We start from the raw sequence: 15,122 nt of genomic DNA, 5'->3' as shown, positions 1-15,122 counted from the left end.
TAAGCGAAATATTCTCCTTGTTTGTGCAGACTTCTCCCATTTGTCTTTGAGAGTGATAAGTTTTTGTGATAAATTACATAGACAAAAATATCAATCATGTTATTTTTCATGCAGAATTTACAAAAACTTCTCCTTGTCATCAATGTCTAGATTAGTCCTGGACTTATCCTTTCTTGAAGTTGATTATTTCACAGGACTGCTACAAAATGTTTCCAGATAGCCATTTTATTTTATTTTGAAAAATACCTTACCAGGCTTTGCTTCTAGGATTCGTCTTTGTATTTTTCTGGTTAAAACTGCATATTATATTATTAATTCATAAAGATATATATTGGCTTGTATATGCACATGTGATGTAGACAAATTTTTTGTTGAAAATGTCATGCGAAATCACCCAAAATTTGGAAATGAATTGCAGGAGATCTCCTGTAAAGAGGATCCAGAAAGTTAACAGGTATGAACTAACCCTCAAACACAACTTCAACATAACTTTTTTTTATAATAAATTGTTTAAATGCTTTTAACAGAAAATCAGTGGATTCTACAAGTGAGTCTTACCTGCATATGATATTCGATATATTAGAAAAACTCGACAGTAAGTCCTAAATATTAAGTAATAAGTAATATTAAATTTTATTGTCCAGAATATTGATTAATCACCAGGTTCCAACATGTAAATCAAATTATATTCATATTAACTAGATAAATTTCCATTATCTATCACCATCACCAGTTACTGAAGTTCATCCTTGTACATCAACTGTTCATGATAGTAGTATATTCTTGTTGATGTTCAACCATTTTTAAGAACACTTCATACTTCTTATCATGGTATCTGTAAAATAAAAATCACATTAGGGATGGAGTGTCCGCAACATTCTATATATGTAGGTGTCTGAAACATAAATGGCTCAAAATTATTCAGTTGAAATGATGTACTTAAGACAGAAGTGATTGTGTGATATTTTAATATAGGCATTGACAATATGCTCTAGGAAGTCTTGCACATTACAGTTGGTTGAGACACCACCCGTATAACAAAATAGCAATGCATGATCAAAAAGAACAAAGCCTAAAATCATTTTATTGAACATCAACAAATTACAATGTAGTAATAAGTATTTTCAGTCTATTCCAAAATTACAGAAAATCAGGAGTGACCAAGTAGTATCCTGAGTATTTGCAAGTATGTTATCTTTTTCAAAAAGTTTTGAATTATCAAGTCAAAAGAACACGACTGCAAAGGCATCTACATAAAATGAATACAGAAATATGATGTAAAGCAATACCTCAGTCTAGCCTTCCGTGACTTTTGTCACAGGCAATACAAAAATGACTAAAAATGTAAGAAAAAGTTTTTTAAAAATTCCCCATTATAAAAGGTGCACAGCTTAATTGTTTACATAAATACTGTGCAAAATTTAAATAATATTGGTCTAATTCTTTTTGATTTACAGATTAAACAAAGTATGTACCCCCTAATGGTGACAGATGTATGGACTGAGCGGCTATCAGACCTTATTTCACCGTTGGTGATGCTGGTAAAAAATCAAAAGTGGAATAATATTATCCAAGTTCAGCTATGATCTTTTAAGAGATTTTTGCATAAGTTCAATATCTGATGATTTTGTTGCAAAATACATTCATGCACATGCAGATATGTAATACATTTATTACTGTATAATAGAAAGATTATTGCATTTTCATCTGTGAAACAATTAATCTTACATAATCTAATATGAAATATGACTACCAGTTGTAAGATATCAAATTTGTGTTCTTTACTGCTGTAAATGACTTAACAATCAGAATAAACAAAAAAAAATCAAAGTAAGGTGGAAGAAAATTCATTAGGGTCAAGTATGAAAACATATTCTCTAGTGTGGAGAATAAAAAAACCTACTGTCTTTCTCCTTGATCTGGTTTCAGTAATCTCCCTTTACCTCCCATACTGTTGACTGCTTCCTTCAGAGGAAATAAATTAAGAAAATTAATACTAGATAAAGTCTTAAAAGCACTCATTACTAAGTGCCAGAAATTATCTATTGGTTAACACCAAACAAGAGAATAGAGCCACAAAATATATAAATATAGTACATGTACTGATAATAAGTATTAATAAGTGTGGCAGGACGACCTACCTGCGTTGTAGTAGGTAGTGAGATTCAAATAGCCAATTAATTGACTTGACTGAAGGATGAAATCTTTAGCTGAATCGGTTTGTCACCGAGCTGCCTAGGATTTGATCCTTGGTGGCGGAGCTATCATTTTACATGCCAAATCATGCTCCCCTGTTACCTTTGGCACCAAAGTAAACACCAATGGGGTTTGGATAGCTAAAGTGAGCCAGTTGTTATGTGTTGTTCATGGTACAAATACTCTTGAGGTGGAGGAATAATGGGGGGAAATTTTGCGAGTCAAATCATGCTCTCCCATTACATTACAGAGTCCTACTAAATGTACTTTTTGTTTTGTTCTGATTATCTGAATTCAACAAGCGAAATAAATATCTTAAGGAGATTTCCAACCAATATTTGCTTCACTGTTTTTCAACAGTGGAAGGATTTCTATAATAACAGCATAACATTGACAGTCATGTAATGACGGCAATGATGTTGTTCATTGACATTTGGTTTCTGGACAATAATTATTAAAGAGAATGTATTTCAATGAAAATATTCCAAGAAGTTCCATACAACAAAAGGAAGGTCGGGAGAGATTTTTAGGGGTGTAACCCCAACAGTTTAGAAATTAGAGACTAAAAGAGGTCAAAAACAAGCATATTATAATATTACATGTACATTAAATTGTGTATTTCTCGACCAATTATATTTTCCATTACTAGGTATTATTTCGAATACAAGAAACTTTCCCTACTAAGTACTTGGAGACCTAAAAAGTGTACCTGAACACTTGCTACATTTTCAGAAGCACTTGCTCCTAATATGGCAGCACCAAGCAATACTGACTCCTGTTCATACGGTAAGATTGCTGGAGTCCCTGAAAAAATTTGTAAAGAAATCATATATACATCTTTGTAAACATGACATTCATGTCAATTAAAACTGACTTACAGACTATTGCTGTCCATAACTAAGAGGGAAATAGTTCCCCAAAGGAATACATTAGGTGGATATATGTATTGTATATAAAGATTTGGAGGCATAAATCATGGAATTGAGTTAAGTGGCAATATGTAGAGGAGCCAGTGAGAGGATATTTGCAACTGTCAAATCTAGATTGATGACAAGTCTTTAAATACACTATTTCTATTCTAATGATACTATTAATTACATCTGTGAAAATAACAATTAAAAATCTTCAGACATAAACTCTGCAAATGCATAAAAAAACTGAAGTTTGGCATCCTATAATTTACGATGATAACCAATGAAATTCTACAATACGACAAATGTTGTATTAGAATAAACATTTCCTAACACAAGTAATCAAGGTGATCTATACAAATTACTAACAAGAACAGCCTCACGAATGAGACATTGGTGATCATATAAATGTCTTACATTGGAATATTCTTTTGTACATGATAAAATCTAGTTATACCCCGGCCTTCTGTCACCCTATATCAAGGAAAATTCATGTTTTTTCAGCAAAAAGGAAGTAGTCATATGAGTTGTATCCCACCACACAACATCCCTATAGCAAACTTATATACTATATATCAGGGACCTGTGAATAAAAGTAACCGAGAAAAATACCATGAAAAATTTGAATATCACCACTGTAAAAGCATTCAGCAAACAAGAAGTAGATGTCATAGGAGTACGTAAACACGTTCCATAAATATTAACAGCCTGCATAAAAATATTAACAGCCTGCAATTGACAGAAGCTGAGAATAGTGTTACAAAAAGATATATAATGAAATGACAGAATGACGGAATAAAGGACACAGGAAAAACAGTACACCCCTTCTTCTATGGAACAGGGGTATGATACACATTACCTTTCTAAAAAGGATTTAATGCAGATTATGTATATCAAAATCAGTTGAAGGGTTTTTAAGGATTTGCAAAGCTTTCATATAAAACGACAATACACATACAAAAAGGAGATGAAGGCTTACAATTACCAATATTTAGACTGATAGATCTAGTGATTCCTATATATTATCCTTAAAATTTCTGAAGATTTTTTATGTCTATGTTTTATTCACTTCATCTCTGTCCATTATATGTCCCTTTAATCATCACTGCCATTTATTTCATTTCAATAAATAATCTATAAAATTAAATGAAAGCTAATACACTACCAGTAACATCCACATGGGTTTTGACATATAAGGTATTTTTACTCAGTCCACCACACATGTACATCAGTTCTATAGTGTGACCTTTCTGGGTCAACACATTAAATATGTGTCTTGTCCCATACTGAAAAAAAAAGTAATTCTTTGAATTCACATGGAATAGTTGAAAGGTAAAACCTTCATGATATATAAGTAATAGATTATTGAAATATAAGCTTAAAAAATCACATCATTGTAATTAGGTAAATACAGGGTGCCATAATTCATTTAATATGCCATTAAATATTATTCATATGAACCTTCCTGTTATCGTTATAGTTCTAGATTAATAATTGATTAGAAAGATTATTGCGTCATATAGAAATATCAACACCTTTAATAATAAAATGATAATACATGTACTACTAAAATGACCATTCTTATAATGTTGTCATGTCAAATCTTGTAAGGCATTAATAAATATACCTAGACCAATTGAGAGTAATACACAATATCTTTCATTTCAAGAGTTTTATATGACCACAAAACATTTGCAATCATATATTGGTATGACGCTGTTGTCGTTGTCCGTAGACACTTTGTTTCCATGCTATAACTATAGTTGTGGTAGACCATTTGTTATGAAATTTATATACATGTATCATTTTACTAACCACTAAAGTAAGACTCTTGTTTAATTTGGAGTTTGTGGCCCCAACCATTTTAGAATAAGGGGCCAAAAAGGGTAAAAAAAGGTGTTATATTATAACCCATGTAGAATGTTTTTCTTCCAATTTTGATTATTTCTTTTTCATTGTGTTCCTTATTTAATTCTGGGAAATAAATGTATCCGACAGATTTGATGCAATTTGCACTGTTTTTGAGTTATGAGGGGTCAAATGGGCCACACATCCCAAAATTTATTTTTGGTCTGATTTCAAAATATTTTTTACAGGATACCTTCTGAAAATCCTGTTAGCGTTTATCAATTTAATTTCAGATATCTCTTATGGTTTTCAAGTTATAAGGAGTCAAAGGGACCACACCCCAAAAAATGAATTTTTTTTATTTTTGCTCTGATTTTGAAAATTTTTATATGAATTTCAAATTTTGTACAGTATAGCGTCCAAACCAGTTGTTGTATTTAAGTGTGTCAGAAACTACCGGTAGTATTGTGTCCACACTTGCCCCTACTCTTCAGAGTTTGACCACTGCAATGGTTACCATGCTGTGCTTTTTATCTGCAGTTGGTTGAACTAATCTATATCTATATTTTTGTGGAAATTATTAATCCAAGAAAGGTACCCATAAACTTAATTACTACCACAGTTTTTGAATTTAGGGTGGTTCTCACAAACATTGCACAAAATAACATTTTTAATTAAGTGTATGTATCTTACAATGTATTACCTACAGCCAGGGCCTGTATCGTTGCTAGGTAACTAATAGCCAAACTGTCAAGGTCAGATGTCAAGGACAGACCACACATCTATGAAAATACATATGATTTGGTAAGTTTATAAATGCAAAGCAAAGTTGATGTAAGCAAAATGGTGTTGGTACTACTTTTACAGAAAAAATGAAAAGCAGTATTAAAAATGTGTCTTACACTTAGTTATTATTCAATGAAATTCATGACACATTGTTAATAGCATATGATTTTCTTATATAAAAACTCTTCCAGTGTTTAAAATAACCATATTCAATCATGAGAAAATATTTAGCTCTTTCACAAGTGCCTAAAATGAAGCCTAATTTACCATTCCTCTTAAAGATGGGTCTGACAAAGGTGATCTGTTGCCATGAAAATCAGGCCAAATATGAATGTTTTTAGTCAACTTCGATAAACAACATTTATTTTCTTTTGAAAGTTCTTCCAACCTGTTATACAGGAAATCATGGACATGGAGCTCTCTGCAAATATATCAATAATTCATATTTAGCTTCAAATTAGTACAACACAAGTGTGTTTAAAGAGTTCAAAATAAATATATATCTTATACAGTTATCAATGACTTTCTATAAAATTATTATTTTGCAAGACTTGTAACATATATTTGATTCAGTCTTAGAAAACCTTCATACTGTATTCACCTGCTTCAAGTTAATGACTTTTCAAACAAAGAGGTCCTATACATAAATATATCAAAAATACGTACTTCTGGTTCGCGTTCACTTTTAAGGTTACATATGCAGGATGGGTCTCCACAACAAAGTCAATCTATGCATGAGCAATAGAAAAAGACAATGAAGTACAAGAGTATATCAAATAACCTAGAACTGCGAACAAACTCTATAAATAATATCAAAATTAACCCTTTTAAGTTGAATTCCCCCCTTTTCTTTACAACACAGTCATTTAATAAAGAAGTTACTTTAACAAACCTGACATTTGTATTGTTATATTTCACAGCTCTCATTTTAATGTTGAACTGAAATTATTTATTTATAGACACACTGCTAATTAGTTTAAAACCATTCACCTCTCAAATTTAAGTATTAAAAGATTGAAAAGAAAGACAATCAACACATTAGTAAGAGATGTTGGTACTACTTACTTTTAAATGTTAATTTCTGCATTAGTTTGATTCATTGTTCTGTTTATATGTTCTTTTATAATTATTACTGAGTTTGTACAGGGCTGCTTAACACCAAGTATTCTAAACTATCCAGTTTGTATTTGTCATCTGCTCAGCCCAAGCAGATTTATATAAAAAATTGTTTTTTCTGCTCGACTCAGTTTCTAATAGGTATGTTTTTCTACATATATTGGTAGTACTTACAAGTTTACCAGCAGAAGTTTGTCCACCCTCAGCTACCCATAACTCTGGTAGTATTGCTGAATAATATGGTCCCCATACACCAGGTACAAACAATGCTGATTTGTTCATCTGTAAGCATGATGGATTATACTTCACAATCAAACTCCATGCTGCTTTATGTATTGAATCAAAACATTTATAGTCTTATGTTTTATTGTTCATGGATTGCTATAGCGTATCCATCTGCACCATGAAAACTGATTTGTTCAACATGTCATAATTTTCCATTCCTCTTCTTGTCTACCCTGGACTTGAGCCATATTTTATGAGCATCTTGGCAGGTCTTTCTAAAAAAACAGAGGACACTTACCCTACCAGTGCACCTGGTCCATGCTCCCAGTTTTTAGTGGAGTCACAGTTGCTCATTTACTTTTGTTACTGGGTATGTATTATTTTAGTTACTTTATGTTCTTTGTTGTGTTTGTCTGTTTTCCATGTCTGGTCTTTTTCCCTGGATTACATTCTTTTGATTTCTGCTAGAATCTTGGTACCATTGATTGTTCTTCCATGGGAGTAAGGTATCTTCATTAGGTTACTACTGGCAGTGGGTCCATGGAGAATTCATTTATAGTCTTATGTTTTCTCCAGGGAAGTAAGGTATCTTCATTGGTTACTACTGGGTCCATGGAGAATTCTTTTATAGAATTAATTAGCAGCTTACTGTAGAAGTAAGTTGTAATCTGTACTAAAAGTTCACCTGTGCATTCTACATGTACTTATTTCATGTGTGACTTTTCATTGGATCATCAGAAACTAGACTTGCAAAACATTCATCTGGAATTCTAAATTGGGTTTTTTCACTGATGTCCATTTTCAATTTTGATTCTTAAGTAATAGTTAAAAAATAGTAAAAAAGTTACCAGCATATGGCAAGTAGATGTACCACAGATCATTGTCAACCTGGAAGTGACATCTGGCATAATTATCTCCCCTGTTTCACAACCAATACAACCTGAATTATATATTATTATTGTAATAATTCTGGTTTCAAATTGATAAATCTTATCTTTTGATGTCAGTTATATAATAACTTGAAGGTTAGAGTCACAGTCCTTTTATTACAACACTTCTTTAGAAGTAAACTATTTAATTATAAGAAATCCAAAAAAAATGATACAAAATGTCTCTCCATTTCATTAAATAAGTAATGAGGAACAAAACAAATGTTTCATAGCTGTTTTACAGTAACAGTTACTTCAAATTTAAACAAGAATTCATAAAGAACCCATTCCTATATGCTCACAAAATGTTGATAACCCATTTGAAAAAAGTTTATATTTTATAATATCTCTATACTGTAGCTGACATGTTTCATCCCACTGGGTTATTGTCTCTTTGACATATTCACCATTTCCATTCCAGTTATATGTAATAAACTACTACCAAAATGCAATGCAATTCGAAGTTAAGGATATTTTGCTCTTACAATATCTAACTAAAATCAGTGATACAACATTTTTTTTATAAACATTATCCAAATTTTACCAAATTACCATACGGTAATTAATAAATATATAAAATTTAAGTTTAGTACTTTGAAGAAATGTTAGATTTTGTCATCATGAAAATTGTTTATGGACAGACAGATAGTATGACTGACAGGTGGAAGGACAGAGAGGTGAGGTAGGAGGGCAAAGAGGTGGACAGAGAGGTGGGAGGACAGAGAAGTGGGAGGACAGAGAGGTGGACAGTGTATAATAGTGATTACTATAAGACACCTACAATGTCAACAATGTGTGGCCCTAATAATAATTGAACATTCCATTATTTCCTTCTATGTTTATCAAAGGGAGATAACTATTTTATACTTATTGATACTTGTACTGACCAAGAACTCCAGCATGTGCATCAATAATTGAAGCTCCTACCGGAGTACCAACAACCAAACCAAGCTGTTCTGCTACCTCCTTGGTCAATCCATTATCACATGATTCACCAGGTGACTTTACATCAACACCTTCATCGAATGAAAAAAAGTGAATAAAAATATATCAGGAACTCAAAAGTTAAACAAGGTATTTAGCTACCTTTTGATAATGGAAATGAATAATATATAAGGAATTAAAATTGTTGAAGCATTATATATTACTACCATGAATATAACCATTTCCTAAAGTTCTTCTGGTAAAAACCAATTCCTTGGATATCATAATGACTTGCTACGGATGAAAAGTACATTAACTGGAACCATTTTTTTAAAGATAGAAATAAATCAATGAAGTAAACCAATTCTGCAATTCAAATGTACTTAAATAAAGACAGGAAGTCCATATCTGTTAATCTTTGGAACATTCTCCCACAATGACACTGTCTCATATGGGAATTTTTTATGTAAAAGCAAATTTTTTATGTGAATATTCAATTTTTCAGTATTTTTCACAGAAATCACAGTAATTTTAAGCAAAATCCTCCCACAAATCTTACATTTGCATGTGGGGGATTCTTTTTTTTCTTTCAATTTTTCATTGACTTATTGATTTTGTGGGATTCTCCTCCCTAATGTGGGAGGTTTAACAATTACAAGGAAGTCCAGTTTTCATACAAGGCATTGTATAAATACAGTATGAATAAAAGCTTGATTCTCCATTTTGAGCTTTTGGTAAGGTTAGTGTTCATAATAATGAACTTACCACATCTGCAATATTTCTCTGTGACAAAATCCTGAAGACCAATAATTTCCCAGAATTCATCACACCAATGTTTTTGCCCAGTGTTATCAGCTTGGTAAGTCCATTTACATGTCAAGGAACATAAAGACCTGTGATCAAATTTTAATTGGAAAACATGGACTGCCTCTAGTTTTTTTTATAGCAAATTTTAACTATTTATTTATAAAATCCAAATTTCACCGTCATTTTCAACAGGGACATACAATACCTATGTTGAAAATATAACCTTTTAGGCCATCTTAAAGGTTTCCATTCAATATATTCTTAGGCAAACCCTTATTCTCTGTTTTAAAACATTTCAAAGTAGATGCACATTTCTTAAGGCTGATTAATGTGTCTTTTTGTTTCTATTCCAGATAGATTTGTTTATTCCAAAAATAAAATCAGATATGTCTAGCCTAGACTGTATAGTACTGTAACATGCATCATGTACAGGGTTTAAAGGCAAATATAGAATGACTAAATAGTATCCATCACACTTTTTAGAATGACATTCTGTCTGAAGCTATTACTATATCTAAGATAACAATCTGAGTACTTTAAATAATATGTATCAAACGATTTTACAAGCTTATTTCTAAATACATATGTACTTGTTTGAGTAATATATACATGTATATATATAATAAAAGCACTAACCTAGAAAGACTTCCTGTTGCTTTCCAGGTGAGAAAATCAGGCAGATCAAAGAAATGTTCAGCATTCTGCCAGGTATCTGATAGGTTCTTTAAAATACAAAACAAATTTACCTTACAAAAATGCAAGTAATGAGATTGGTGTGTTATACAGATAATTTATATTTCAGCTTGCAAGTATTTATTTGTTTCTAAATAGAATACTGGATATTCCTAAGATGCAACAGAATTGCACACTGACAGAGCCAGGTACACATAGACAAACCAAGAACATTGCAGCAAGCCAATCTCCTCAACAACATGATACTACAGTTCGACCTAGTTAAATTAATTACTTTATTATGCATCTATATTTTTACAGTATCAAGTTCAATACTTAAACAATTTCAAAAGTGCAAATAAAGAGCTTCACAGAGCACGTCATGATAAGACCGCTGCATGCCTAACTCGGTTCACTTGGGGCAAGTGTGGACACAATACTAGTTTTTGACACACTTAAGCATGGTGACTTACAGTTCATTATGGACACTGTTACACAACAACTGATTTGGATACAATATAGCACACAACATGAAATTCAATGAAAAATTTTCAAAATCAGACCATTAATAAAAAACTTTATCATTCTGGGTGTGGCCCTTATAACTCGAAAACCATAAGAGATATCTGAAATTTAAATGAAAAACACAGGCAGGAATTTTCATAAGGAATGCAATAAAAAAATGTTTCAATAAGACCAAAAACTAAAAGGTGATTTTTTGGGGGGAAAACCAATTTTGTACCCCTTATAACCCCAAACCCATTTAAGATAAGTCTACCCTGCAAAGATTTATAGAAACAAAATTTTGGAAGGAACAGATTGCCATCAGGATCAACAATAAACTTTTCTTATCAAAACTTATGATTACATCCATTTCCCCCTTTTAGACCCTTATTTTCAAATGCGGCAATAACCTCAAACAAGTAAAGGGTCCTCGGCCATGCCCCTAGGAAGAATGTGTTTAAATTTCAAAAATATTGGATAAGTTTTAAATAAATTATTGTAAATAAACTAAAGTTAATGACGGAAATGACAACCAGGACGACAACAGGATGATACCATTTTATGACTGAAAAACAATTTGTGGTCATATAAAGAATGAAATTTCCAAATACCACTAAAATTGATACTCAAAAATAACTGAATTCCTACAGTATACCTCTTTTAGCCAAAGCAGTTTTGGAGGCTGCATCTCTATAGAAATCTGTCCACCAGTGTATTTTAAGACTGGATGTTTTGTGGTATTGATTCTATCTGTCTGATTCTGGGCTCTGTGGTCCATCCACATTATCACATTACATTCTTGGTTACCTTAATCATTGTTTTAACTCAAAAATTACATGATTAAATCATTTAAAATTTGAAACTAATAGATTTTTTACTAATTTATATAACACAATAATGAAACATATTTATGTTACTGTGAAAAAAAAGTGTTCTATTAAGACAATGTAAAAAGATGACACAGTTTCTGTCAATGTAACAAGAGAATATCCCTTTGTCATGACACATTGATAATAAAAAAGGGGAAAAAAATGAGCATCACAGATATAAGAATTGCAGTACATAGATGAGTATATTTCATTCTGTAAATGATTCTTAGATTTCAAAGTACAGAAAAGATACCTGAAGGACTGGCTGTAACAGAAGATCCATTTCTATCTACTATAACCAAGGAACATGTAGCATCAAAACCCATCCCTTGGACTTGTTCCTTTTCTATGCCAGAGTCGGACAACACCTTCTATATAATCAAAAGAAGAATAGACCTAATGATACACCCATCCCCTTTGTTCATACATCTGTCCCTTTTTAACTTTAAAACACAAAAAATGAAACAGAATGAAACCATAATGGTTATTTTTCCATGAAAACAATCAACTTTCCAACATAATACTGAAATCCCTCAAAGTGTTTTGAGTACTGGTAACTGTATGACATTTGGGCAGGCAATGAAAGAACATTTGAGTGAACAACTGGACAGACAGATAACAGTGTACCATAATATATTCATAAAACATAATGGGTGTCAAGAAACTACTAAAAATTACTTTTACAGGAAGTTTCATGAATGCATGATTCAAGCTGAAAACTTGTCCTTAAAGTACATGCATACCCAACACGCCATTTCTTGCCTAGGCCAATTAAAACAATTTGTGTCTTTCTTGTTCCCCTTCCTACCCTATTTTTGATACGTACCCTAACATTTTTATTGTCATTTTGGCTTGAGAACTATTAAACATGAGATTCTGGTCCCATTAATACTTGTAGAAAAAAAAAGAAATCCCTACCTTCTCACCCTATTTTTTAAAGCAGGAAACCAGAAACAAACATTTTTTTAGCCTACAATAGGCAATAGCATTAAAAATACTGAGATTGGCTACTGCTTGGACATGATACATCTCTGGGACTACATACATGTACATAAATCAGTCGTATTATACTTTTGCTTGCTTTTTAAATATTTTATAAATAAAATAATCCACCTTCACTGTTAATACAACAGAATCCCAAATATTGTCAGAAGACTGTTCATAATATTCAGCTTTGGGAGTCCATATTTTCAATTGTTCAGTTGCACAGGTAACCAATCCCCCTTGACTGTCAAATAACCCAGCTCTGACACTGCCAGTTCCAACATCTACTCCAATGTAGTAGGTCATCATTACCTGAAAATACCACCAGCATCCTTTCTGTAATCATTTGATGTAATCATTTGATGTAATCATGATCCCATTGGTCCCTAATCGTCAATGCATGGGCTAAGGATAAAGCACGTAATGTGAAAAAGGGCACTCTAATTGCATTAACAGTTTTAATGTGTCATTTCTAAAAATGTTTGTTTTGTATCATGTTGACCCATTTCTTCAAATTAATTAATTTTATTCAATTAACTTTCAGAATTTTACACATGCCCGCTCCAAAATGATCATTGTCCTTTATTCTTTCCTATATTATTTAATTGTACTGGTACTTTGAAATGTACATATTTTTTTTTCTATTCATACAACTAAAGAACAAGCATAATACATGGACAGGTATCCAAATTTATGACACCACAGATTCCCCTTTTCAACTTCCTTTAATTTGTATTACTTTAGGAGAGAAGCTCCATAAGATAGTGTACCCTTGTTTTAGAGCTATTTACAGCATCTTAGCCATTGATTAGATTTTTGACTACTGTGCTATGGTTTACCAAACAGGATTATGTCCTCAAGTACCCATTAAAGTATTTAAGGAAGAGAGGGAGAGGAGATGTCTGAACTTTTTCAATGAAAAGGAGCGTTTGCCAATCTCATTAGTGACGTCATATTCACTAATTTGCACCTCATTAAGTGTCAGATTGGTTGTCAAATAAACAACATAAAAAACAATTAAGGATAATAATACCTGTTTTCAAAACTAAATAATTTTGTTGTTTTATGTCAAATTTTGGTTCTGTAAATTTGTTGTTTTATGTCCAATTTTGGCTCTGTAAAATGTTCCAATTTAATAAAATAATTCATATTTTGTCTGAAAATTTATTATTCTGTTACTTGAAAAATGAATTAGTTGTGAAGTGTCAATATAATCCACTATAGACCCTTATGTGCTAATGTTGGGGTAGTCGATGAGCATGCATAGAGCATGCTCAATATACACTTCCGCGAGGAAATTCTTTTGTTCTACCCAAGCTCAACCTCGCGGTAGTGTATATTGAGCATGCTCACCAACTTACCACAAAAGGGTCTATTTTTCCTATATCATTGTTATTTAAAATTTATTTTTAAATAGACTTACCATAGAATATTAATATCTGAAATTCTGCAGACAGTAAGAGTTTTTTTGCAGTTGAGGGAACCAAAAAATTTTCAATTATTTTTAAAAATAAAAAAAATGCTTAGTCGGGCATAAAGATAAAAGGACTAATTAAAATATCAGATTTAAAAAAAAATGTCTCAGCCATTGTCACGATTTTTTGGATTCCCCACGATTCCGGATATGCCTCACAACTAAAGTTTAACATGCGAACCCAGATCAACTCTACATAAAGAACCAATATGTGTCAGTTGGGTTTTCCAAAGCATATACTCTACACCACCAGATTTTTACTTTCACTATCAGATCAACTTTCACTTCATTATTTAGAAAATCAATATCGGGATATGCTAAAATTCCGGATTATTAGTCCTAAAAACCTGTTGAGGACGTTATTTATTATAAATTAATCCTATATCTGTGTACCTCCCATCAGGGACTTTAAATTACACACTGCTTAATTTCATTAATAGTTGTTATACGTATCAGTAAAATCTAATGGCATTCAATTTTTATTGTTTGTAAATGTTCCAGATTAAAACTGATAACATTTTTTAAGGCAAGTGCGTGTGAAAAAGCCACCCCTTTACTGTCATTGTTTGTTTGTTTGTCTGTTTTGTTTTGTTTTGTTTTGTTGTTTATGTAAAGTCTCAACTTCGCGGTTTTTCAATTTTAATAGGTAAAACTGAAAATATCCTTTAAATGAGTTTGTTAACACCATAATAAGAACGTTTCGTGTTTAGGTATATGTTGGAACTACTTTGTCCTGACTTTTAGCCCCCTCTTTTTTTTTTGGGGGGGGGTCCCTGTTTATATATTCAGTGCAAGATACCTCACTCAGTGTATCAGATGCACATTAGTATAACTCAGTAGGAGATTCATAACATGATAAACTTACAAAATAAAGAAG

General features: G+C 31.9%; 2 protein-coding genes across 5 annotated transcripts in view; one reads left to right on the top strand and one right to left on the bottom strand.

The window, feature by feature from the left end:
• The window catches only part of LOC148629532 (mutS protein homolog 5-like), a 215,906-nt gene that overhangs the window by 93,011 nt on the left and 107,773 nt on the right, over positions 1 to 15,122 (top strand). The window lies entirely within an intron of this gene.
• Positions 622 to 14,554, bottom strand: LOC148629537 (FGGY carbohydrate kinase domain-containing protein-like). Of its 4 annotated transcripts, none has more exons than XM_088553143.1 (16): positions 14,496 to 14,554; positions 12,901 to 13,083; positions 12,041 to 12,158; positions 11,574 to 11,725; positions 10,379 to 10,464; positions 9,701 to 9,828; positions 8,899 to 9,027; positions 7,931 to 8,022; positions 7,032 to 7,139; positions 6,408 to 6,469; positions 6,009 to 6,162; positions 5,663 to 5,737; positions 4,273 to 4,393; positions 2,906 to 3,000; positions 1,904 to 1,965; positions 622 to 835 (listed from the first exon to the last, which is right to left on the bottom strand). In XM_088553143.1, exons 2-16 carry the CDS (start codon positions 13,078 to 13,080, stop codon positions 757 to 759), a joined length of 1,641 nt encoding a protein of 546 aa, XP_088409269.1. In that variant the 5' UTR covers positions 13,081 to 13,083; positions 14,496 to 14,554; the 3' UTR covers positions 622 to 756. The 4 variants fall into 4 exon arrangements, with proteins under 4 accessions (XP_088409269.1, XP_088409265.1, XP_088409259.1 ...); XM_088553139.1 differs by having other exon boundaries at positions 14,427 to 14,549; XM_088553133.1 differs by lacking the exon at positions 14,496 to 14,554 and adding an exon at positions 14,195 to 14,330.

This window comes from Perna viridis, chromosome 1 (genome assembly GCF_037379345.1).
Source record: "Perna viridis isolate PV_CMFRI_1.1 ecotype Kerala chromosome 1, ASM3737934v1, whole genome shotgun sequence".
Taxonomy (NCBI): Eukaryota; Metazoa; Mollusca; class Bivalvia; order Mytilida; family Mytilidae; genus Perna; species Perna viridis.
Note: the sequence above shows the minus strand (reverse complement) of the source record. Positions and strands in the feature narration are given on the sequence as shown.